General features: G+C 43.0%; 1 protein-coding gene across 7 annotated transcripts in view; it reads left to right on the forward strand.

The window, feature by feature from the left end:
• The first annotated feature begins 2,797 nt into the window (after nucleotides 1-2,797).
• hectd1 (HECT domain containing 1) overlaps nucleotides 2,798-27,902 on the forward strand; it is a 123,178-nt gene continuing 98,073 nt past the window's right edge. For all 7 annotated transcript variants that reach the window (XM_080202878.1, XM_080202883.1, XM_080202881.1 and 4 more), the window contains exons 1-2: nucleotides 2,798-2,945; nucleotides 25,222-25,456. In XM_080202878.1, coding sequence (XP_080059004.1) covers nucleotides 2,806-2,945; nucleotides 25,222-25,456 — 375 coding nt within the window. In that variant the 5' untranslated portion in view covers nucleotides 2,798-2,805. The remainder of the gene's footprint in view (nucleotides 2,946-25,221; nucleotides 25,457-27,902) is intronic.

The raw sequence follows: 27,902 nt of genomic DNA on the forward strand, positions 1-27,902 counted from the left end.
AGGATGTCAGAAGTTGCAGCAGGACATAAATAGGATGCAGGACTGGGCGGAGAAGTGGCAGATGGACTTCAACGCGGATAAATGTGTAGTCGTCCATTTTGGCAGGACCAATGGGATGAACGAGTACACTATCAAGGGCAGGAGTCTTAGTAATGTTGAAGAGCAGAAGGATCTTGGGGTCCGGGTCCACAAGACTCTTAAATCGGCCTCGCAGGTGGAGGATGTGGTCAAGAAGGCGTATGGTGTACTGGCCTTCATTAATCGAGGGATTGAGTTTAGGAATCGGGAGGTAATGCTGCGACTTTATAAGACCCTTGTCAGGCCTCACTTGGAGTATTGTGCGCAGTTCTGGTCGCCTCACTATAGGAAGGACGTAGAAGCTATTGAAAGGGTACAGAGGAGATTTACAAGGATGTTGCCTGGACTGGGAGGTATGCCTTATGAAGTTAGGTTGAGGGAGCTGGGACTGTTCTCCCTGGAGAGACGAAGGTTGAGAGGCGACCTGATAGAAGTTTATAAAATGTTGAGAGGAATAGATAGGGTGGATTCTCAGAGGCTATTTCCCCGGGTTGAAATGGTCGCTACGAGAGGACACAGTTTTAAGGTGCGGGGAAGCAAGTACAGAGGTGATGTTAGGGGTAAGTTTTTCACTCAGAGGGTGGTGAGTGAATGGAATCGGCTGCCGTCGGTGGTGGTGGAGGCGAACTCGCTGGGGTCTTTTAAAAGACTTCTGGATGAGTATATGGGATTTAATGGGATTGGGGGTTATAGATAGGTCTATGGATTGGTAGGTGTTGATGTGATCGGCGCAACTCGTGGGCCGAAGGGCCTGTTTGTGCTGTAGTGTTCTATGTACTTTGAAAAAGTGCCATTGCATCTTTTATATTCAGCTCAGCAAGCTTCATCTTTCACCTGAAAAAAAACAGTGCATCATAACTTTCTGTGAAAGACAAAAGAAATTTGTACCTTTCAAAATCATGTGCCATCCAAATTCATAGTGGCATTGGTGGCACAGTGGTTAGCACTGCTTCCTCATAGCATCAAGCACCGGAGTTTGATTGCCAGTTTGAGTCATTGTGGAGTTTGCATGTTCTCCCTGCGTGGTTTTCTCTGTGTGCTTGGGTTTCAAAGAGGTGCAGGTTAGGTGAATTGGCCGTGTAAAATTATCCCTTAACCTACCTGAATAGGTGCCGGAGTACGACGATTACGGAATGTCTTGTAGCGTTAATTTTTGACACTCATCAATCAACTTCAAACTGAAGTCCTTTTCGCGTGTAATATGAGAGATATGGTAGCCAGGTTGTACACAGCAAGCTCGCATGAAGTGTTTTAATGTTAACTGAGAGATTTAAAAAGTGGCGAGGACACCAGGGATAACTCGCCTCCTGTATGTGGAACCTAAAACCGCCGGGAACTAAAACTCACTTTCTTCAAACCGAACTAAACAATAACTCCACGATGCCTACTGATAACATCGCACCTCAAATTTAAATTAAAATTTTAAGTAACAATAAACCTTGATCGTTTCCATGGCTCGAGAAAACGAAACTAATTAACGGCTTAAAATGTATTCAAAGGAAGATTGCTTATGTTTATATAAATAAAAACATTTCATAGGACGGACTGGAGCTTTGACGCTTGTGAGAGACACTGGTATTTTAGTGTCGCTCCCTGGGTGAAGGGGAGGAACAGACGCTCCTCCTCCTCCGCGTTCGCTGTTTTGAGTCTCGGAGCCGGGTGCAGGAGCAGAACAGCTGCCAGTCTCTCAGAGCTGGGTTCCTCTCTCGGTCAATGTGGGAGATGTGGTGCCGTCATTCCCTTCAGACCGCTCAAACCCCTATCCGTGGGTAGAGACGCTCCGAGAGTCGGTGAGTGAGGTACAAAAAGCCGCAATTGGCTGGGGATGGAATCGCTTTAAGGCCCCGTACAGCGGAATTTCCTGCTGTGGGCAGCCGGCTTGATCACGCTCGGCCTCTGGGCCGATGGTCAAAATTTAGCCGCAGGCCACTCGAGGCCTAGTGTGAATGAGATCACCGCGGCTGTTGGGTGAAGGGATTTCCGGCAGCGGATTGACGAGCTGGTTTGTCTCTGAGCGTTAGCCGGGCCTGGCTGAGTATCTTTGTGTCCGCTGAGAAGTGAAGCGAGGCCCAGGCCGTTCGGGTGACTCAGGTTTTTTAAACTTGTAAATAGGCCCGTCAGCCGTGACCTTCTGCAGGGCTGGGGCTGGGGCCTGGCGGCGGTGACCGACCGAAGGAGGGGGAGGAGAGGCCTGGGGCCTGGCGGCGGGGCTGGACCGGGGAGGAGAGGCCTGGGGCCTGGCGGCGGTGCCCGACTGAAGGAGGGGGGAGGAGAAGCCCGGGGCCTGGCGGCGAGGCCGGACTGAGAGGGTTTTGGCGGCGGGGACCTGGGATGGTGGCAGGCCGGATCTGGGAGTCTCTTCGTGTTTTGATCGCTGATGAGCGGTCATTGAGAAGACCTTCAGGAGCTTGGGCCTCGTGTGTCCAGTTAAAGCGGCTCTGCAATCGACTTCGGTCGGAATCGCTATTAAATGGCGGCTTTGGGCTAACCGGAGGCAGTGGTGTAATTGCGGATGAAAATTATTTAAATGTTTTAGTTTAGAATTTGGGGAAATGTGTACATCTAAATACAAAACACTAGACAGCAACAACATCTGGTAATATTTACCTCCTTTTGATCAAGCTGGTTCGGACCGGTTGTGGGAACACGGCGATTTTCTCTTTTCCCGGTGACTTTTAATCCAGGAAAACATTGAAGGAATAGAGCTGGGTTTGAGGAGGTCACACCATGGCCGACGTGGATCCGGATACTTTGTTGGAATGGCTACAGATGGGCCAGGGAGATGAAAGAGACATGCAGCTGATAGCACTGGAACAGCTCTGTATGCTCCTTCTCATGTCCGATAATGTTGACCGCTGTTTTGAAACGTGAGTAAAAAACAACACACCATGGATTCTTGGATTGTTTTGTTTTCTGTTGACTTTTAATGAATCCCAAATTTCAGCTGAAGCTGATTTTATTTTAAGAATGTATTTCTATATTGTAGCTTTTTTGCTTTTTAATCTTATTTCTGTAAGGGATGTTTTAGAGGACAACAACAAAGCTATATCATACTCAAGGATTTGACTGTTCTAGATCTGCATTCCAATGGCCTGAACAAAATACTTTTATTAAAATATTTGCAATGGACATTGTTCATGGTCTGCAATCTGGTTAGTCTAAATCTGTCAAGGAGACCAAAGGTGCCTGCACATGCTTTGGAAATGTGAACAACAATATGGCCTATTTAATTGATAACTTGGAAAGCAGGGATTCTTATGGTGGGTATATTAGCAATTCCAGTGTAAAGATTGAGTGGTTGTGTTTTTAAACATCACTTGAGTTGCTATATTGATTCATTTAATCAGAAAATTTTGTGTTTTGGACTTTCTGGCAGTACAGACATTTCCTGGGTAGCTTTTGGAATTTTCTTAATGTCCATTGTTGCTCCACTGAAGACAATATTAATGCACCTATTTAACCATAAGAATGTATAACAAAACATAAGAGCTTTATTGAGGAGTAATAAATATGCTTTTTCTCAGCTGTGTGAAAATGTGAAAGCACATTATTAAAAACCAATTTTAAAATGGTCTTTAGAGAGAAAGCTGTGTCTTTACACAGTTGCGCTTTTTGTCACATTAAGGGCGGCACAGTGGTCAGCAATGCTGCATCATAGCGCCAGGGACCTGGGTTCAGCTCTGGCCTTGGGTGATTGTCTATGTGGAGGTTACACTACCTCCCCTGTTTGCATAGGTTTTCTCTGGGTGCTCTGGCTTCCACCCACTCGCCGAGGATGTGCAGGTTAGGTAGATTGGCCATGTGAAATTGCCCTTAGTATGAGGAGGGTTATGCGGGATTACAGGGATAGGCCTCAGTGGGATTGCTGTCCGTGCATTTTCGACGGGCCGGATGGCCGCCTCCTGCGTTATAAGGATTCTATGATATAAAAGAACATCCTTGTCAGAAAGTTACATTCAAAGAGCTGGTTGTGATTTGATTTACTATTGTTACATGTATTAGTGCACATAGAAAAGTATTTCTTGTTGCTATACAGACAAAGGGGTAGGGAGAGTCATCTCTTGTTCAGTTGTTGCACATTCAGGTCTATGTGAAAAGATTTGCATCCCATTCTAGAGACCTGAGCCTGATGCTTTAGCAAGATATTGAGATATGTCATCTTCTAGATGGAAAGTTAAAGGTGCTACCATCTATCCCCCTCGGGCTGATGTTAAAGATATAAAGAACTATTTGAAGGGGAGCTCAATTTGGGTCTTGACCTACTTTTTATCCCTTGATCAAAATCATAAAAACAGATTATAGTTACTTGTCTCATTGCTTTCAGCATACTTTGGCTATACTCAAATTTGGTTTCCATGATTTCCTTAACTCTTCAAATGTGCTCCATTGGCAGTGAGGATATGACAGGCAGATGAGTGTCTAGAACTTTTTCTGAAGGTGCCTACAGATATTATCTATGCCCTCCCCAGGGGGTTGTTTTGGGAGTGCATAGGATTGTGCTGTCTCAGAGATAAAACAAACATTAATGATATCTTTGCCTGCCATCTTTTTTACATATTTGAATCAATGTTTCCATGTACAGTTAGAATCATATTCTTCACCTTTATGATTAAAGATTAAAGATACTTTGTCGTCAAACTTTCCTTGCACTGTTTTCCACATAGTCATAGAGGTTTACCACCTGGAAGCAGGCATTTTGGCCCAACTTGTCCATGCTGCCCTTTTCTTTAAACCCCTAAGCTAATCCCAATTGCCCGCCATTGGCCCATTTTCCTTTTATACCCATCATACCCATGTAACTATCTAAATGCTTTTTAAAACATAAAATTGTACCCACCTCTACTACTACCTCTGGCAGCTTTTTCCAGACACTCACCACCTTCTGTGTGAAAAAAACTGCCCCTCTGGACATTTTTGGATCTCTCCCCTTTCACCTTAAACCTATGCCCTCTAGTTTTAGACTCCCCTACCTTTGGGAAAAGATATTGACTATCTACCTTGTCTGTGCCCCTCGTTATTTTATAGACCTCTAAATGGCCACCCCTCAGCTTCCTACACCCCAGAGAAAGAAGTCCCAGTCTATTAAGCCTCTCCTTATAACTCAATCCATCAAGTCATGGTAGCATCTTTGTAAATCTTTCCTGCACTCTTTCTAGTTTAATAATATCCTTTCTATAATAGGGTGACCAAAACTGTGCGCAATATTCCAAGTGTGGTCTTACCAATGTCTTGTACAACTTCAAGACGTCCCACCTCCTGTATTCAGTGTTCTGACTGATGAAACCAAGCATGCCAAATGTCGTCTTCACCACTCTGTCCACCTGTGACTCTAATTTCAAGGAGCTATGAACATGTACCCCTAGATCTCTTTGTTCTGTAGCTCTCCCCAACACCCTACTGTTAACTGAGTAAAACCAAAATGCATTTGCCTAAATTAAATGCCATTTGCCATTTGTCAGGCCACTGTCCTAATTGATTAAGATCCTGTTGCAATTGCAGATAACTTTCTTCACTGCCACTATGCCACCAATCTTGGTGTCATCTGCAAACTTACTAACCACGCCTCCTATATTCTCATCCAAATCATTAATATAAATGACAAATGACAACAGCGAGCCCAGCACTGATCCCTAAGGCACACCGCTGGTCAAACAACTCTCTGCAACCACCCTCTGGCTGTCAAGAAGCCAATTTTATATCCATTTAGATACCTCACCCTGGATCCTGAGAGATTTAACTTTATTCAACAACCTATCATGCGGTACCTTGTCAAAGGCCTTGCTAAAGTCCATGTAGACATCATCAACTGCACTGCCCTCATCTACCTTCTTGGTTACCCCTTCAAAAAACGTAATCAAATTTGTGAGACATGATTTTCCACTCAGAAAGCCATGCTGACTGTCCCTAATCAGTCCTTGCATCTCAAAATGCCTGTAGATCCTGTCTCTCAAAATACCTTCCAACAATTTACACACCACAGATGTGATGCTCACTGGCCTGTAGTTCCCAGGTTTTTCCCTGCAGCCCTTTTTAAACAAAGGAACAACGTTTGCCACTCTCCAATCTTCAGGCACCTCACCCATGACTATTGATGATTCAGATATCTCGGCTAGGGGACCCGCAATTTCCTCCCTAGCCTCCCACAAAGTCCGGGGTTATACTTCATCAGGTCCCGGGGATTTATCTACCTTGATGCGCTTTAGGACTTCCAGCACCACCTCCTATGTAATATGTACACTCCTCAAGATATCACTATTTCTTGCCCTTATTTTAAACCTGCTATTGCAAGTTGTATTGTGGATTCAACAGTTTAAAGCTTTAATCTATGTTTTGCTTGACTGTTCCCAATACTTGATAATTGACAACTTATCCAAAAAAATTTTCTGTTCAACACATTTCTCCTTTTGGCTGCTTTGTGACCAATGTTGACAAGATTGAAAACTCACTATAATGCCATTTCAATGAGTCAACAAGAATTTTTTAATTATTCACTGACCTTTTTTGAATTGTATCCATCTTGTTCCTCTAGCACTAAAAGAACAATGAAAACCAGATGGATAACATTACTGTGGCCTAACTTATGTTTTGGAGCTGTGATGTGTTTGCCTTCCGTATCTGTCTCCTTGTTTAGCCTCTTCTCAAAGCAGATGGTTGACATGTTCCCAGTTGACTGCCAAAATTTTATTGAACTGGCTGGAATGAAATTACAAATTGTCTTAACATAATATTCCTACTTTTAAAAAATCCCTAACTGAAGGAGAGTGACTCTGTTTCTTGGCATTTTCACTGAACAAAAAAAGCTGAAGAAGGATCTTGGTATGAGGGGCATCAGAATTCCAACCTGCAGCTTAATTTTCAAGGGATGATTAAGTTTGAGCACTGCTGCACTAATTTTTGACTTTTTAGTTCAAATTAAATGAAAATGGATAAAATGTGAATTACCGTGGACTGGATGGCTGACAGACAAGCAAGTCAAAGCAGTCTCCTCAGGATATGCCACTTTCTAACTGGTGCTTATTTCTGAGCCCCAATAAGGGAGATGGTTCTTCCTGAGAGAACAGTGAGAGTCATGGCCAGAGCATTTGTGCCCTGCATAGCTGAATCACCAGAAGACAAGACTGGAGAGCAATAGTGGTAGGGAATTCCATAGTTAGTGGAACAGACAGGCACTTCCGTGGTCGCAGATTTGATTTCTGGATAGTCTTATCAGTGCCCTGGTGCAAAGGTCATAAATATCACCAAGCGGCTACAGAACATTTTGGACGGTGAGGGTGTACAGCTCGAGGTCATGGCCTACATCAGTACCAACACTATAGGTGTTTAAAAAAAAGGCAAGAGATCCTGTAGACTGAAGTTAGGAAAGATATTAACTGGCAGGACTGCGAAGGATGCAATCTCTGGATCACTCACATGGCCACATTCTAGTGAATGTAGAAATAGGTGAATACATCAGCTGAATGCATGGCTGGAGAGATGGCGCAGGAAGGAGGGCTTTAGATTTCTGGGATGCCAGTATCGTTATGGGGAAGGTGAGATCTATACAAATGAGACTGCCCTGTTCAGGTGCAAACTATGTCCTTGCACGGAGATTTGCTAATATTGTTGGGGAGGATTTAAACCAAATTGATGGCGGTGGGAGCCTGGAGGCAGATTCCGATAGGACAAATCCAGAGCAGGGAGTGGGTGACAGAAAATTAGTGAGTCTGCAAGACGGAAGAAGTAAAAGTTAAATAATGTGCAGCTCGGGAATGCAGCAGTGTTAAAAGATATGTATTTAAATGCAAGAAGTTCAGCAAACAAAGTCAAGGAGCTGAGTGCACCCATGGACACACAGCAACATGCTATCATTGTTAGAACATAAATTTGGCTTAAAGAGGGGCAAAACTGGCAGCTCAGTATCCCTAGATGTTGTGTGTTCCGACCCAATAGAGAGTGGGCTAAGAAAGGTTGGGGTACAGCATTATTCAATAAAATCAATTACAGTTGTGAGGAACGAAATATATGAAATGAAGCATCAAATGAGGCCATACGGCTTGAGCTCAGATATAAAAAAAGATGTGGTGTAATCCAGTCTCCTAAATAGTGAGGTGGAGACAGAAGAGCAAAAACAACAGGGCAGTAATAATTGGAGACTTCAATTACCCTAATATCAACTGGGATATGAACAGTATGAAGGACACAGAATTCTTAAACTGCATTTTTTAGCAGTTTATTTTATGAAGCTGAGAGGTGTGATCTGATGAAAGTGGATAGGTTACAGCAACTTGAAGGAAAATTGGTGACTGACCAGTGGGACCCATTCAAAAGTGAGAATCTGTAGGCACAGTGTCGATGCATCACCACATAGAAAAAGGGTGGTACTAGCAAACTGAGAATTCCCTGATTTGTCCGGGAGCATACAGGGTGAGATACAATAGGAAAAGAAAGCTTATGACAGCCACAAAAAATGTTGGCCTAGAATGTTGTGCACTTCTGGTCACCTCAATATAGGATGGATGTGATTACGTTAGAGGGGTTACAGAGGAAGTTCACCAGCATGTTGCCTGTAATGGAGCATTTGAGCTTTGAGAGACTAGATAGGCTTGGATTTTTTTTTAACAGAGAAGGCTGAGGGGGCTCAGATTGACGAGTATGGACAAAGTGAGTAGGGACCAGCTGTTCCCCTTGGTTGAGGGATCAATCATGAGAGGGCATTATTTTAGGTTAAAAGACAGAAGATTCAGAGGGGATTTGAGAAAAAACTTTTCATTTGGAGGGTGTTGGGAACCTGGAATGCAATGCCTGGGAAGGTGGTGGAGGTCAGAAATCTTACAACCTTTAAAAAAAAATTCGGATGAGCACTTGAAATATCATTGAAGTTCAAGGATATGGGGCAAGTGCAGAAAAATGGGGTTAGCGCACCTATATGGGTAGCCATAGTGAGCCGGTTCTCAAACAATAATGAGAGAGTACAGGAATGAGAGAGAATCTGGTGAACTAGTGCAGCAACAATAATCTTTACCTCAATGTCAACAGAATGAAGGAAAACATGCCCCTGTCTACATCAATGGGGACGAAGAAGAAAGGGCCGAGAGCTTCAAATTTTTAGATGTCCAGATCACCAACCACCTGTCCTGGTCCCCCCATACCGACACTATAGTTAAGGAAGCCCACCAGTGCCTCTACTTTCTTAGAAGACTAAGGAAATTTGGTATGTCAGCTATGACTCTCCAACTTTTACAGATGCACCATAGAAAGCATTCTTTATGCTTGTATCACAGCTTGATATGGCTCCTGCTATGCTCAAGACTTCAAGAAACTACAAAACGTCGTGAATGTTGCCCGATCCATCAGGCAAACCAGCCTCCTATCCTTTGACTCTGTCTACACTTCCCGCTACCTTGGCAAAGCAGCCAGCATAATTAAGGACCCCATGCACCCTGGACATTCTCTCTTCCACCTTCTTCCTTCGGGAAAAAGGTACAAAAGTCTGAGGTCACGAACCAACCAACTCGAGAACAGCTTCTTCCCTGCTGCTGTCAGACTTTTGAATGAACTTACCTTGCATTAAGTTAATCTTTCCCTATACTCTAGCTATGACTGTAACACTACTTTCATGACTGCAACATCCTTTCCTGCAGCATGGTAGCAGAGTGGTTAGCACTGTTGCTTCACAGCTTCAGGGACCTGGGTTCGATTCCTGCCTTGGGTCACTGTAGAGTTTGCATGTTCTCCTCATGCCTGCGTGGGTTTCCTCCAGGTGCTCCAGTTTCCTCCCACAGTCCAAAGATGTGTGGGTTAAATTGATTGACTATGCTAAAATTGCTCCTTAGTGTCCTGAGATACAGGTTAGAGGGATTAGTAGGTAAATAGGTAAGGATATGGGGGTGGGATTGTGGTTGGTGCAGACTCGATGGGCCAAATGGCCTCTTCCTGCACTGTAGAGTTTCTATGGCTACATTCTGCACTCTCTTGTTCCTTCTGTATGAAGGCTATGTTTTGTCTGTAAGATGCGCAAGAAACAATACTTTTCACCATGTTACTGTATGTTCACTATATGTTAATACATGTGACAATAAACCAAATCAGACTCTAGTCTGAAGGACCTTTTCTGTGCTGCATGACTCCAAAGGAGTGTAGAAAGTACGTGGGTGAAGTAAAAAATGAAGTCAGGAAAGTGGAGTGAGGATATGAAAAAAATATTGGCGGGTAAAAGCAAAGAAAACCCAAAGATGTTTTATCAGTACATTAAGAGCAAGAGGATAATTAAAGAAAGGGTGGCCTATCAGAGGTGTACAAAGTAATTTGTGTTGATGCAGAAGATGGAACAAGATTCTTACTAAATACCTTGTCTCCCTCTTTACAAAGAAGAGGAATGGTACAGGCATTTAATTAATGAAGAGGAGTGCACAATGACAGGTTGTACTGGAGAGACTGACACCCTTGAAGATGGATAAATCAAGTGGCTCTTTAAGGACGTCGAAAAGGAATAACTGATGCCCCGAAGATTATTTTCTGTTCTTCACTAGATATAGGCAATGAACTAGATGATTGGAAGTCAACCATTGTTTAAAACGGGTGAGAAGGATAAACTAAATACTTATAGGTTGGTCATTCTGATTTTTGGTGGTGGACAGGTTATTGAGGATAAAATTACTTGGAAAGGCATGGATTAATGGGAGATAGTCATCATGATTTTGTCAAAGGAAAGTCATGTCTTACTAATTTAATTAAAATTTTTAGGAAGTAACGAGGAGGATTGATGAGGGTAATGTAGTGGATGCAATTTACATGAATTTTGACAAGGTCCCACATGGTAGATTGGTCAGAAAAGTAAAAGTCCGTGGGATATATAAGGGGATGTGACAAGTTGCGTCCAAAATTGTCTCTGTAACAGGAAACTAAGGTCAATGGATGCTTTTGTGAATGGAAAACAGTTTCCAGTGGCAATTCAAGATTCGTTGTTGGAGCCTTTCATGTTTATGGTGTAAATGATTTGGACTTGAATGTGAGAGGTATAATTGGGAAATTTGCAGATGATGCACAAATGTGATCTGGTGAAGAGGATAGCTGTGGATTCCAGAAAGATATCAATGGTTTAGTTGAGTGGAGGGAAAATTGGCAAATGGAATTCAATCTGTATGAATGTGAAGTTACGTATTTTGTCTGCCCTCCCAAAGCAAGAAAATACTCAACAAACAAGAGAATATTGAGAGTAGAGGAAGTGAGACATTTTGGGAGTGCATGTCCCTGAAGATAGTAAGAAGTCTCAACACCAGGTTGAAGCCCAATAGGTTTATTTTGTCGCAGAAGTCACTAGCTTTCAGAGAGCTTGCTGCCTCATCGTCAGGTGAGTGGGAGTTCGATTCACAAACAGGGCATATAAAGACACAAACTCAGTTTACAAAATAATGATTAGAATGCAAGTCTTTGCAGGTAATCAAGTCTTCGTTAGAGGTACAGATAATGTGAGTGGAGAGAATGTTAAGCACAAGTTAAAGAGATGTGAACTGTCTCCAGTCAGGACAGTTAGTGAGATTTTGCAAGTCCAGGCAAGTCGTGGGACTTACAGATAGTGTGGCATGAACCCAAGATCCCGGTTGAGGCTGTCCTCGTGTGCAGAGCTTGGCTATCAGTCTCTGCTCAGTGACTCTGCGCTGGTGCGTGTTGTGAAGTCCGCCTATAACACAGACTACGCTGAGAGACTTTGCTGTCGCACCTCTCTCACACTCTTCAACCCCCACCTCATTCACCAGCTCTACAGCAAACGCACGTCCTGGAAACCAAAATAGAGTCACATTCTCAACTTGCGCTCCAGCTACAAAACTCTGCTCAGCAGATGAGACAAAGGAACCACACCATCTACATGCACACCAAGAACACAAACTTGAGAAACTCGGCATTACCAACAGCAGCAACCACGCCTCCCCAAGTACCACAGTAGAAAACAGTACCACAGCAGGGAAATCCATTGTCAACTTGTCGGACTACACGCTTTAACCCGATGAAATCAAAGTTCTCAGCTGAGGGCTCAGTTTCTGCCCCATCAGTCTTGCAGCATACACAGGAATTCATCAGGCGAATGAGGCTGTGTGAGTTCTTCCACAAGCCCCAAGAGGCCAACAGTGAACATAATGAGATAGCCAATGAACCGGAACAGCCAACAGAGAGATCCACAGTGCAGCAACCAAAGAGGAAAGAGTCAAATTGGACTCCTCTGAAAAGCCGCTGCCCTCAACTTGACATGTATGTCCCAGCCATCAGGAGGTGTCAACACCAGATTGATCAGGCACATTCACAACACAGCCCCGAACATCACCCAAGCACAACACTACGCCGTCCGCGCTCTCGAGACGAACTGCAACATTGTCATCAAACCAGCAGGCAAAGGAGAGGCCATCGTCATACTGAACAGAATGGATTACTGCAAAGAAGTGTAGCAACAACTGAACAACGAGGAACTCTGTAGACAGTTACCTGCAAATCTGACCAAAGAACACACTTGTCAACTCAACAGACTGATCAAGATCTTTTGATCTGGACCTTCAGAGCACCATCCATGCTCTCATGCCACGTACTCCCCGTGTTGGAGATCTCTACTGCCTCCAGAGATACACAAGACGCACACCTAGCCATCCCATCGTATCGGGCAATGGGAGCCTGTGTGAGGAACCTCTCCGGCTTCGTCGAGGGCATCCTGAAACCCATTGTGCAAAGAACCCCCAGCTTTTGTTGCGACACTACGGACTTCCTACAGAAACTCAGCACACATGGAGCAGGATGTCTCGGTATTCTACACCAGCATCCCCCACGATGATGGCATGCTGCAATTACCTCAGCACTCATCGCCGACAAATGCCAGATTCCAGATGCAATTTTATAACTGATCTGCTTCATCCTGGGCCACAATGTCTTCACCTACAGTACAGAGAGGCCATTAGGCCCATTGAGTCTGCACTGACCACAATCCTACCCAGGCCCTACCTACATATCCCCACATGTTTTATTCACTAATCCCTCTAACCTACGCGCCTTAGGACTCTAAAGGGCAATTTTAGCATGGCCAATCGACCTAGCCTGCACATCTTTGGACTGTGGGAAGAAACCAGAGGAAACCCACACAGACATGAGAATTGTGCAAACTCCTCGCAGTGACCCAAGTGGGAATCAAACTCAGTTCCCTGGAGCTGTGAAGCAGCAGTGCTGACCACTGTGCTACCATGCCGCCTACTGTTCTCTATCCAGACATGCGGAACAGCTATGGGGTCCAAATTCACACCTCCAATATGCCAACATCTTCATGCACAGGTTCGAACAAGACTTCTTCACCACCCAGGACCTTCAACCAATACTATACACTAGATACATCAATGACATTTTCTTCCTTTTGGACTCATAGTGAACAATCACTGAAACAACTATATGATGACACCAACAAGTTCTGTCCCACCATCAGACTCACCATGGATTTCTGTCCGGAATCGGTTGCATTTGTGGACACACACATCTCCATTAAGGATGGTTGCCTCAGCACGTCACTGTATCGCAAGCCCCTGAATAACCTCACGATGCTCCACTTCTCCAGCTTCCAACCTAAAGACATTAAAGAAGCCATCCCCTACAGACAAGCCCTCCATATACACTGGATCTGCTCAGGTGGAGGATCACAACAGACACCTCCAGACGCTGAAAGATGCGCTCGTAAGAACAGGTTCTGGCGCTCGACTTATCAGTCGACGGTTCTGACGCACCACAGCGAAAAACCACACCGACTTCTTCAGAAGATAAACATGGGACACGGTGGACAGAGTACCCTTTGTTGTCCAGTACTTCCCTGGAGTGGAGAAGCTGCGACATCTTCTCCGGAGTCTTCAACATATCACTGATGAAGATGAACTTCTCACCAAGACCATCCCCACACCCCTACTTTCCTTCAAACAAGCACACAACCTCAAACAGACCCTTGTCCACAACAAACTACCCAGCTTCAGGGGAACAGTGACCACGACACCACACAACCCTGCCACAGCAACCTCTGCAAGACATGCCGGATCATCGACGCGGATGCCATCATCTCACGTGAGAACACCATCCACCAGGTACATGGTACATACTCACGTGACTCAGCCAATGCTGTCTACCTGATACATTGCAGGCAAGGATGTCTCGAGGCATGTGACATTGGGGAGACCATGCAGATGCGACGACAACGGATGAATGAATACCACTCGACAATCACCAGGCAAACTTGTTCTCTTCCTGTTGGGGAACACTTCAGCGGTCACAGGCATTCGGTCTCTAATCTTCGCATGACTGTTATTCGAGGTGGCCTTCACGAAACACACTACAGTGCAGAGTCGCAGAGACCGATAGCCAAGTTCCACACACGAGGACGGCCTCAGCCGGGATTGTGCATTCATGTCACACTATCTGTAAGCCACACGACTTGCAAAATCTCACTAACTGTCCTGTCTGGAGACAACACACATCTCTTTAACCTGTGCTTCATGCTCTCTCCACTCCCATTGAACCTTTTTAAGACTTGATTTCCTTCAAAGGCTTGCATTCCAATCATAATTTTGTAAATTGAGTTTGTGTCTTCATGTGCCCTGCTTGTGAATAGAACTCCCATTCACCTGACGATGGGGCAACACTCCAAAAACTAGTGGCTTTTGCTACCAAATAAACCTGTTGGACTTTAACCTGGTGTTGTGAGACTTCTTACTGTGCTTACTCTAGTCCAACGCCGGCATCTCCACATCATGACATCCCTGAAAGTGGCGGGATGGGTTTATAGGGTGATAAAGAAAGTACGTGGAATGCGCTCCTTTGCATGTGGTATGAAATACAAATGATGTGGGTATGCCGGCGTTGGACTGGCGTAAACACAGTAAAAGGTCTGACAACACCAGGTTTTAGTCCAACCTATTTATTTGATAATATGCTCACAAGCTTTCGGGGTTAGCCCCTTCGTCAGGTGAATGGAGAGTTCTGGCCTCAGACAGAGCATATAAAGCACAGACAGTTTAGAGATTACTGATTAGGATTCGCATTCTAATCAGTAATCTCTAAACTGTCTGTGCTTTATATGCTCTGTCTGAGGCCAGAACTCTCCATTCACCTGACGAAGGGGCTAACCCCGAAAGCTTGCGAGCATATTATCAAATAAATAGGTTGGACTAAAACCTGGTGTTGTCAGACTTTTTACATGGAATACAAAAGCAGGGATATGGAATCCCTACAAAAGGAGACCATTCAGCCCATTACGTCCACACCGACCCTCCAACAGAACATCTTACCCAGGATCAACCCCACTCAGCCATCTAGACTCAATGTCGGCTCTACGCTGTCTCCACAGATGGCTCTGCTCTCTTCCGACTCTATTTCCATAACCCCACACATTTACCCCACTAATCCACTACACATCTTGAGACACTAAGGGGTAATTTAGCATGACTAATCCACCTAACCTGCATATTATGGACAGTGGGGAAAACAGGAGCACCCAGAAGAAACCCACAAGGACATCGGGAGAATGTCTGTCTGTGTGGAGTTTGCAGTCACCCAAGGCTGGAATTGAACCTGGGTCTCTGATGCTGTGAAGCAGCAGTGCTAGACACTGCCACCCATATCATGCAGCATTGTATAAAATGCTGATTAGGCCACAGCTGGAGATTTGTGTATGGTACTAGTCACCACATTACAAGAAGGACATAGTTGCTCTGGAGAAAGTACGGAGTAAATTTATAATACTGTTGCCAGGTGTAGGGAAATTTAATGATTGGTTTTAGTTTAGTTGACACACACAATTGAAGTTTGTCAACCCAACATGAAGTTTTGCTGAACTCTGGGAATCAAGCTCATCATAGGATTATAGAATCCCTACAGTACAGAAGCAGGCCATTTGGCTCATCGAGTCTTCATTCACCACAATCCCACCCAGGTCGTATTCCCGTAACCCCACACATTTACCCTGCTACTCCCCTGACACTAAGGTCAATTTACTATGGCCATTCCACCTAACCCACACACCTTTTGGACTTCGGAGGAAACTGGAGCACTAGAGGGAGCCCATGCAGATACAGGGACAATGTGCAAACTCCACAGACAGTGACCTGAAGCCAGAATTGAACCCAGGTCCCTGGCGCTGGTGAGGTAGCAGTGCTTACCGCTGTGCCGCATGGTGTTAGAATGTTAAGGTTGAACAATTACTTGTACAAAACCATTCACCTCTATCGCAATTAAAATATCAGCTCCGTTCTTTAAATTGAAAGTCATGTTGTGTAAGGAAAACAAGTGTGAAAACAAAGAATAAGGAAAATTACAGCATAGGGACAGGCCCTTCAGCCCTCCGACCATGCTGCCTGACTTAACTAAAACCCCCTACCCTTCTGGGGACCCTATCCCTCTATTCCCATCCTATTCATGTACTTGTTAAGATGCCCCTTAATAGTCACTATTGTATCCCCTTTCACAACCTCCCCTGGCAACGAGTTCCAGGCACCCACTACTGTCTTGTGTAAAAAAAAAAATCTGCCTTGTACATCTCTTAAACCTTGCCCCTCGAACCTTTAAACCTCTGTCCCCAAGCAATTGACTTTTCCACCCTGGGAAAAAGCTTCTGACCATCTGCTCTGTCCATGCCTCTCAATCTTGTAGACTTCTATCAGGCCTCCCCTCAACCTTTGTCGCTCCAGTGAAAACAAACCAAGTTTTTTCAACTCTCCTCATAGCTGATCCCCTCCATACCAGGCAACATCCAGGTAAATCTTTTCTGTACCTGCTCCAAAGCCTCTGCATCTTTCTGGTAGTGTGGCGACTGGAATTGAACACTGTATTCCAAGTGCACCCTATTTGAGATCCTATAAAGTTGCAACATGACTTGCCAATTTTTAAACTCAGTACCCCAGTCAATGAAGGCAAACATGCGAGATACCTTCTTGACTACCTTCTCCACCTGCATTGCTACTTTTAGTGACCTATGTACCTGTACACCCAGATCCCTTTGCCTATCAATAGTCTTAAGGGTCTGCCATTTACTAAATATTTCCTATCCGTATTACTCCTTCCAAAATGCATTACCTCACATTTGTCCAGATTAAACTCCATCTGCCATCTCTCCGCCCAAGTCTCCAACTGATCTATATCATGCTGTATCTTCTGACGGTCTGCATTGCTTTCCGCAAATCCACCAACCTTTGTGTCGTCTGCGAACTTACTAATCAGTCCAGTTACATTCAGCACTAAATTAGTGCAGTTTAGCTTGTCATGTTTAAGGGCAGTTACTTTATTTCACATTATGTAGCTATCTTTGTTTTTGTAAATTTAGAATTCAATTCTGCAATTCGTTTTTCTAGCTCCTATTTTTAATATGTTAGTTAAATGTACATATATCTGCAAAACTATCCCGTAAATTTAATTGACATATAACAAGCACCACTCAAACAACAAAAACATATAATTGCAAAGTAGTTGGCTCAGCAAAAGCACATTGATCTACAGCAGGTGGTCATCAATTAGACATCTAATGAATCCATCTTCTAGATATTGCATGCTGCCTTCGGTGAAGGCAGACATAAAAGCTATTCTATACATAACACAATATATTTAAATTAGTATTTTATGAACTTCCTTTATTAGTTTTAAGCAACTTTATCACTCTAGCCTTTGTTTAAAAAAGTGACCAAGCAAGCAACAAGAAGCAACTGCTATCTTTGAAACAATCTGGCCAAAATATAACATCAGTGATGGGACTCTGATTTAATATCGATTAAATGAGGTTTTGAGATGATAAGCTCAAGATATCAATGATGAGGGCACCACAGCATATTTCCCATTCTGAACAAATGGGCAAGGGAGATATCAAAACATTCCTTTATCTTCGCAAGAAGTACCAGAAACACACTTTGAGAGGGAGGGTCTCACAAGTAATTGACACCTTAGAACAGTAGCTCCTAACCGCTGTGCCACAGCATACTAATGAGAAGCTTGTATGCGACCTGCAGCCTGCTGCCGAAATGTTTCAGTGAATGCAGTACTGGTGATGACGGGCAGGTAAGCCGGAATTGGAGTGAAAGCAGCTGCCAGAATTGGCCTGGGAGCTCAGCCTCTGACATCCTGCGCTGTACTGCAGGTACAGCGAATGAAAGCAACAGAATAAGTCAGATTCATCCCCAACTTCCAAATATTTAAACTGATCCAAGTACATGGAAGTGACGCAACTCAGAGCCATAAAAAAGTTTGTGTTTTTTGAAAAAAAAAGTTACACTCTTCACTGGTAGTGCTGGTCGGCATCTTGTCTCCCACCCTGCTGCTACCAAAAGATCTGCGTGTAATCCTAAAGAGAAAACATAAATAACTATTCTAGTTCTCCACGGCCAAAGAAACTTCAGCCTATGCCTCAAGCTAACTCTGTTATTCTCACTTCCCATAAATGCTGGTGTAATGATCATTGATCAGTCCCACAATGGCCTTTAGCAAAAGGGACCATGCTGTTTTCCCAGTTGGAGTGTTCTCAGGTTAACAGGATCTCCCTTCCCACCCCTTTTATTTCAAGCTAAACTCCAAGAAAAAAACTTTTCAATTCTTGTTGTGATTTTTTTTTTAAAAGCCTGTTGCTTAAAAAAAACACATCAGACATGCAAGCCAAAGATGTTGGAGTTGCATGGGACAGGTTACTGAGGAAATCAAGGAGCAGTGCCTGGGTTGACACAGGAGTTCTGCCACACATTGACCATTATCCCAAATTTAAGGCGACACAAGGCAATGTGAACTTCTCAATTGAGTTAATACAATCAGTATTCACTTCTGAGAATTATACAGTGGGGATTTAACAATTCCACAGGACAATTCCTGTCGTTGTGTGAGGGATGGTCCAATGGTTGAATAAATATCATGTCAGTTTAGTGTTTCTGGACGCTACAGATTGCTTCTTCATGCCAAGCTTAAAAATCTGCACATCTCGTTCAGCCAAATCATTTGATGATGGGTGATAGGGTGCTGTTCGAATGTTTGATTCTGTTGGAAAACATGAAGTCCTGGAACTCTAGTCATAAAGAGAATTCCATTGTCAAACACCAGGAATTTGTAGTTTCTTAATGGTAGCGTGGAAAGTGATGGCACCTATGTGTTGTGTTTCTAACCATTTGGAGTGTGCATTAACCATGATTAAGACCATGGATGAAATATTAAGGGGTTAATATCATGCAACTAAGAGCTTTTGCAAAAAACTGGCAAACACAGTTTGGGTAAATAACAACTTAAGACATCTGTGATTAATGAACTTACCCATTAACAGTTCTCTTTTTTTCAAAATAACCATTATGACTTTAGATATGGTTAATCTAACTAGGACAAAGGGTGTCTTGTGATTAGCTATATTGCATCAGACCACATGTGATTGTAAGGATTGTAAAAGCTACATAAAGGGGGACAGTCCCATTACTCAGGGCGCCTTTGCTACCTGACTCCCAGCACTAAGTGGAAGTTACTTAGGAAAGGTTTGCCAGCTTGTATGTGTAAGAAGTATAAAGAACTTTTGAATCGGACAGCGGTTGGTGTTTGCCTTTGTATCAAGGACAGAAGAGTCTCGCGATAAACTAACAACAACTGGCGCTGTGAGCAGGGTTCCAACATGTCCTCCAAGGTGGACTGAATAAGCGATCGTCTGGGTGTAGTGACATGAGATGGATCGGCACACAGAGTAAGATTAACCTTGGTCTCTCACCTGAACTAACACTCAGTCAACCCCTCGTCCCCCGAGGCCCTGTATTGATGGAACCCGGAGGCAGCTTACGTCCTTGAACACCTACTAGTTCTTCGGGCGGTTCGAGTCCCCCGGTTGCCCTGGTGGTTATAGTTCCCAGGTTTATTTGTTAAGACACCAGGTGGTTAGAGTCCCCAGGTTTATTCAGTAAGAAAGTGGAAGGTTTGAGTCCACCAGGTGTCCCTGGAGGTTAGAGTCCCCAGGGTTTTGGTATATTAAATCTGGGAGGTTTGAGTCCCCTGGTAGCGGGGGTTTGAGTCCCTAGGTTGGTAGAATTTGAGGTTCGAGTCCTCCTGTGACATAATAACGGGTGGGAATTGCTCGGGAAATATTATAAATTAATTGACAAGATGGAAAATTGATTAGAGGAAATCTAAGGTTGACCTAATCATTTGAGTAGTTTTTGTATTTGTGTGTTTGTGTGGTCTGGTTGCTTGTCAAATGTAAGTGGTTGTTGTCTTAAATTGAGACCAGGAGTCATTAAAGACTGTTCTTGTGGAGTACTTATTAAATTGTTTTCAGAAAAGAAAAGTAAAGGGTGGGAATGAGGTGAAGTTACATAGCAAAGGTTTGCCAGCATGCATATGTAAGAAGAATAAAGAACTTTTGAATCGGATAGCGGTTGGTGCTTGCCTTTGTATCAAGGACAGAAGAGTCTCGAGAAAAACGATCTTAACATGGAGCCCCAAAAAGGTCCAGTAAAGTCTATATGCACTTGCACCCAGATCCTATCAGCCCTACGGATATGGGGAGTCAGAGGGGGAGTTTATGATTCTCTTGGCACACTGGCCAAGTTGGTAATGTCTGATCAACGCTGGGCTAACATATTTGTTAGCATTTTCATTTTCAAAATCCCAGGATGGCTATGGTGTAATTCCATGAGTATCGGCCATCACCCTGGTGAGGGACAAATATGCAGGATGATGCCATCCTCAACATTGAGCGCATCTTTCATTTTGTGTGAAGGCTGTCCTCTGGATCCTCTATGCAGTATTATGTTTTTTAAATTCAGGACTGGATCCTTTTGCATCCAGGCTTTGATTTGCCTTGCAGACATGGGCAAAATTGAAGGTCACCATAACCTCTTCCACAGCTGGTAGCAAAATCGGGATTACAGGTAGTGGCGGATGACTCGGTGCATATTGGTCCCAGAGGTGAGGGATTCGTCATATGAAGAGTTTAGGCCTGTACTCTCTGGAATTCAGAGTCACCTATCCAAGCTAATAAATTACTGTAATCCCATGTAATCTAACCTTGTGAATTAATCTTTTGTGCGGTACCTTATCAAATGCCTTCTGAAAGTCCAGATGTACTACATCTACAGGATACCATTGTCCTTTGTTGTTACATCTTCAAACAACTCTAGCAAATTAGTCAAATATGATTTGACCTGTTGTTTGTCACCAGTATGCTTGGACTGATGTTCAATGTAAAGGTCACCTTCATCAAATGGCCAGAAGACCAGGTCTTACTTTAAACGTCCTGTTTGTCACTGGAGGGCGTTTTGACAATTATTTGTCAAATGTGACGGACAAGATTCAAACTTTGTGCTTGTGACGTTTCTAATGTTCAAACTGAAAACACTTGAGAAAAGAATTACAATTCACAGGTTAAATATCTCTTTACTGTTTTAAGTTAACACAACTTCAGTATACATATCAGTGCGAATTTAAAATCTGATTCAAGTTAGACCCAGTTTATAAATTTATTTCTGTGCATTACTTCATAGTATTGTATGGTTGAGTTGGTGGTGATGGGGGCAGATGGGGTGGGGGGGCGGGGCACGTGGGAGTGTCAAGGGTGGCAAGGTGGGAGCAAGTCAAGGGCGGCGGATGCGCAGGAAAGGGGGGGTGGGTTGGAGAAAATCTTCAATGGATCCCTCAGGATGCAGCAGATGAGGGTTACTTGTAAAGGTCAGTTTTGGACTCTTGCTTAGATACAAGGCACATGTTGCAAACCAGACATTGGTGGAATACATTGGGACTTTCAAAATGCAGTTCTGATGCCTCTACAGATCTGGCTGCAGTATACTGGTGTTGAGTATTGTAGCTTGCTGTGCGTGATGCAACCTGGTGATTCTAAAGCTGGGGTGGACTTGTCAAATGACAAGATGGAGGAGCTGTTTTTGATTTCTTCTACTTTTCTCCAGTGTGTTCACCTTTTATTGAAGATGGTATCTTCCAACTATTTGTTTCCACAAGATAGGTATTCACCCGTGGTTTGTCAAGTGGTTATTGTCTGTTGGTTAATTTCTCGACAGAGGCTATTGGACATTGAAGCTAAACACTGCCATTTGCACTTAAAGCAAAGCCATGCAAATGGGTGCTCAGATCCCCCACCCCCACGTTGAGATCAATCTTCATGGTTTGCATTTCCAATCTTTAGTCAGTTGAACTTGTCTGTATGTCCATACCCTCAACAAAGTGAACTTGATGATCAAGTGTAATGTGCTAAAAAGAAAAATAATGTATTTTCCAATTGGGGTGTACAATTTCTTGCCTGCTTAATCACTTAATGTCTTTTGTGTTCAGCACCATGCTTAAGCTCATTCTGCTTTAAAAAGTCTGTCATGAGCATGTGTACAGTAAGTTCCATTTTAAATTGCCTCATTTGTTCTGATTTAGCATGGGGGCTAAAATGGGACCAATATGCACATTTAGTTATGGAATTTCCACTTAAGTGTTGTTTTGCACTGGGCCATTGTCACATCACATGACCCAATTAGCACCGTTTTGGGGTGGCCACACCCTGACCCTCATGCTTACCACATCTCTTCTGTCTCTAGTTCCTCCCACTTGCCACTCCCCTCCCCAAACCACCTCCTTGCCACTTCCCTAAAGTAGTATGGTGGCACAGTTGTTAGCATTGCTGCCTCACAGCTCCAGGGATCTGGGTTTGATTTCCGGCTTGGGTCTGTGTGGAATTTGCACTTTCTCCCCATGTCTGTGTGGATTTCCTCCAGATGCTCAGGTTTCCTCCCACAGTTGGAAAGACATGCTGGTTGGGTGTATTGGCCATGATAAATTCTCCTTCTGTGTACCCGAACAGGCGCCAGTTTTAGCAATGAGGGGATTTTCATAGGAACTTAATTGCAGTATTAATTTAAGCCTACTTGTGACACTAATTAGTAAACTTTAAACAATCATCTTTCATAATTCTGTAGACTCTCCAAACTGCAGGAGCCGCTTTAGAGTAAAAAATGTAACCCCGCAATTAAGCAAGGAGGGAGGAAGAAAACAGGGAAGGACATAACCTGTTAGCCTGATGTCAGTAGTGGGAGGAAAAACTAGTGTCCAATGTAAAGAAAGTGATAACAGGACACTATGAAAATGATAGATTGACCAGTCACTGTGGATTTAGGAAAGGAACTTCTAACAAATCAGTTGGAGCTTTTTGAGTATCCAACCAGTGGATGTAGTTTAGATTTTCAGAAAGCTATTGATAAAGTCTTACACATGAGGCTAATAAATAAAATTAGAGTACCTGGAATTGGGGGTAATATACTGGCATGAACTGGGAACTGGTTAACAGACAGAAAACAGACAGAAGAAATAAATTGATTATTTTCAAATTAGTGGACTGTAACTTGTGGAACTCTACAAGGATCAGTGCTTAGGCCCCAACTATACACGATCTGTATCATGATTTGGATGTGGGGATTAAATGCAGTATTCCCAAGTTCATAAATGACACAAAATTAGATGGAATTGAGTCTCAAAGCAGGAAACAGTCTCAGAATAAGAGACAGGCCAAAAAAGGTTGAAATGAGGAAAAGTTCCTCCTTTCAGAGCTGTGTACCCTCTGATTCGGCCTCGGGTAGACTGCACATGAGTCAGTGTTTTATAGGTTTATCGTAACTTCTTGCTTCTTACTCTTCTGCTTCTATTTTTGAAGTACAGGATCCTGTATTCAGTTTAACTGTTCATTAATCCATCTGGTCAGCTGAAATAATTTGTGGCACTTCCCCCCCCCCCCCCCCCCCCCCCCACCTTAGAATTGCACCCTTTGTTTTATGTTTCCTTTCCCCATCCTTCCTACCAAAATGAACTATTTCACACGTAAAATTTTATCAGCCACTTGACTGCCAATTCAACTAACCTATGTCTTTTGAAGTTTAACACTACCTCCTCACAATTTACAAGTTTCATTTCATTCTGAAATTTTAAAATTGCGCCCTATACGCCTAATGCCTAAGTGATTAATTTATATCAACAGCAGCAAGGGCCCAAACACTGAACCCTTGGAACCCTGCTATAAACTTCCCTCTGGTTTGAAAATTCTACCTCAACTCTTTCCTGTCACACACACACTTGTGTATGCCATCATCTATAACTTTGGTCTCATGTCTTTTATGCTGTACTTTCTGTCCTTCGTGTACACCACATAAAGACATGACCCTCAACTACTCTCACTGTTATCACATTCAATTCAAAAAAAACTTCATGCATGTTAGTTAAACATAATTTTAACAATTGTGCGCTGACTTTCCATAATTAACCTGCATTTGTTCTCATTAATGCTTTGTCCCAAATCACCCTTTTCTAGCAGCATTGAGGTTAAATTGACTGGGCTGCAGTTGCTGGGCTTATCATTATACCTTCCTGCGATGAGGATGTAATATTTGTAATATCCCTGTCCTCTGACTTTGCCCTGTAGCAAAGGTGGATTGGAAAATTGCAGGCTACTGCTTCTGCAATTTCCGTGCTTACTTCCCTCAGCTCTCTCTATGCATGTCATCCAATCCTGAAGACTTTATAACTTTTATGGCCAATCTAAACCTTCTCGCTATCAATTCAAAGCAATCAAGTGTCTCCACTACATCCTGTCAACAACCTGAAACACTGTTTCTCTCCACAGATGCTGCTGGACTTGTTAAGTATTTCTAATTTCTTTGTTTTTAGTTCTGATTTTCAATATCTGCTAATATTTTATTTCACAGGCATCATTAATGGAAGAGTCGTTGTGCCATTGGATATAATTTCCTGAATACTGTGCCATTTGGTTTCTTTTGGACTGTTTCCTCTCCAAAAAAAAAATTTGTTAAATCTATTCATTAATTAAAAGAACAGAATGTAAAGTTGATGCTTCGGATGAAATTTGCCTAGTGTCTGTGTTTTTGGGTTGTGAGTTGAAATAGATTATCATTCTCAGTGACTTCAAAAATGTCCAATAAAGCCTTGCTTTGTATAGGATATTGGAGTGAGCTCCAACAGCCCACTGATGACTTTTTGTTTTGAAGAGTAAGAGATGTTTGAAGTAGCTTGTTTGTTACTGATTGATTAATGCTGAGATTGATCTCATTCTCCCTTTAATTAAAAAGCAAAAAATAAGTGATTATGTTCGCCGACATTGCTTGTCTGCAGATGTAGCCCTTTTGAAAAGTGTTTTTGCTTTTGTAGGTGCCCTCCTCGTACCTTTCTACCAGCTCTATGCAAAATCTTTCTGGATGAAAGTGCTCCTGACAATGTGTTGGAAGTAACAGCACGTGCCATAACATATTACTTGGATGTATCAGCTGAATGTACACGAAGGATTGTTGGAGTTGATGGAGCCATAAAAGCACTTTGTAATCGATTGGTTGTAGTTGAGCTCAATAATAGGACCAGCAGAGATCTGGCTGAACAGTGTGTGAAGGTAATGAACGCCTTTGTCATTGATACGGTTTTTAAAAATTTTCCAACTAGTGGATCTTGCTTTTAAGAAATCGTGGGAACTCACTTTTCACTTCTGGAACCTTGAGTCAGATCTTGCACAAATGGATGGGGGCAAGTTTTCTCGGTCTAATGACATTCAAGGTCCTGTGTGAGATCCGTTTGGGCAGTCTCAATCTAGTTTTCAACTAGCCATGTCACAAAGCTTCCTCTGAGTTGATACAAACTGGGTAGAGGCGATCAGCTGGCACTTTGGGAATTGCAAAATATTATACATTAGGAATTTTATTCTATATATATGACTGTGCTCTCCCTGACCTGGAATTGCTTGATATTGATGTGGGAAGACTTCCATTCTCCAGGACAACCATCCTCCATTCTGATGACCCTAACAGTTAGAATTGTACAACTCTTAGCTGGTGACTTCTCTAACTAGGCTTCCTGGCCAACTAAATTTTGGAGATCTTTTTAGGTCAGACTTGAATTAACTCAAGTTAGTTAAATTAGTTAATTAAAAGTTTGAATTTTTAAATATTTCAAGTTATTCAGTTTTGCTATGAAATTTTAATGACAGTCTTCTATGCTTATTGTGGGTCATCTTTTCTGATTTGCTCATGGCAATGACATGGTATTGGTTATATCATCAATGGAGCCAATTAGGAAGCACTTTAGAAACATGAACTTAAAACTTGAACTTGTAGTCTAAAATTTTGCAGCAAAAACTGGTCCTTATCCCTTATAAGGCAAAACGGGTATTTCCCAGAAGTAATATGAAAATTGACTGAGAGGCAGGAAGCGGAGAGTGATGGTAGGTTAATCTTTCTGTGATTGCAAGTCTGTTTCCAGTGGGGTTCTGCAGGGCTTGGTGCTGGGCCCCTTGCTATTTGTGGTATATATTAATGATTTGGACTTAAATATGGGGGAGGTTTGTGGATGACATGAAAATTCGTAGGGCAGAAAATATTGAGGAGGACAGCCAATAACTGCAGAAGAGTGTCAATTGACTGACCAGGTGGGCAGAACAGTGACAAATTGAATTTAAAACCTGAAAAGTGTGAGGTAATGCCCTTGGGATTGCCTAACAAGGCAAAGGGTTGCACTATGAATAGTAGGACTCTGGAGAGTACTGAAGATCGGAGGGAACCTGAAATGTCATTGGGGTATTATTGTATTATTATACAAGTATTATTGGAGAAGATTCTTCAAGACAGGATTTATTTCCACTTGGAAATAAGTGAGTGTATTAGTGAGAGGCAGCATGGTTTTGTGAAGGGGCGGTCACGTCTCTCGAACTTGATCGGGTTTTTCGAGGAAGTGCCGAGGCATGGCATGGCATGGTGCATTGGAGCAGGAAGGCCATAGTGGAACTGTATAAAACACTGGTTAGGCCATCACTGGAATACTGCGCGCACTTCTGTCACCACTTTATAAAGATCGCATTGGAGCGGCTGCAGAGGAGGTGCTGTCTGGTTGTTGGGTGGGTCTGAGCTATTAGGAAAGATTAGATAGGCTGGGACTATCTTCCTTGAAGCAGTGAAGGTTGAGAGAGGACCTGATAGGGGTGTATAAGATTATTAGGGGCATAAGATAGATAGGAAGGCACTTTTTTTCCATTAATAGAGGGATCAATAACCAGGGGCCATAGATTTAAGAGAGGTGGAAAGCTAAGAAGGGAGTCGAGAAACATTTTCACCCGGAGGGTAGTGGAAATGTTGAACACACTGCCTGAAAGGATGGTTGAGTCAGAAACTTCCATAACATTTAAGAATTATTTAGATATTCGCTTGTGTTGCCGTAACCTCCAAAGCTATGGACCAGGCACTGGAAAATGGGACTTGTGCAGTTCGATCTTTGACTGTACTATTTCATCACGCTGAGCCAAATGGCCTCCTCTGCTGCAAAACCTATGAGCCTATGAAAAGCAGCATTGACTAGTCTGATGACATGCTCTTTTCACTCTCCCTTGAGACACTCAGTAAAGAGAAAAAAATGTTAGCTGAAAATGGTGGGTTGGGAAAATAATTTCACTTCTAGCCTTGTTTGTTCAGATGTTTGTTTGTTACTTGTTTGTTAACTCAACCCAGGTTGCAATCAGTTACTTTATCTCCGAAGTCCTAATATAGGTAACTTAAGCAAGCTTAGTCTTTCATTATTTTGTACAGTATATTTCAAATACGTTCATAGTTTCTCTATTAGAGCTCAGTAAATATACACAATTTCTTTTACATGTTCCCTTTAGACCTAGTTTGAATGTATGTTTGCCCTCAGTCTCATTTATTTAATAGCATATTCCATTGTATTCTGGACAGTTTTTAGTAATACACTGTTTGAAACCTAGTGAACAACACATGGCTTGAAAAAAAATATTTTGAGGCAATTAGTTAAGAGACTTCCTGATCTTTGGAGAGCCTCACATACTGACCTCATCA

The sequence above is a fragment of the Carcharhinus amblyrhynchos genome, chromosome 14 (genome assembly GCF_965287045.1).
Source record: "Carcharhinus amblyrhynchos chromosome 14, sCarAmb.v2.hapA, whole genome shotgun sequence".
Classification (NCBI taxonomy): Eukaryota; Metazoa; Chordata; class Chondrichthyes; order Carcharhiniformes; family Carcharhinidae; genus Carcharhinus; species Carcharhinus amblyrhynchos.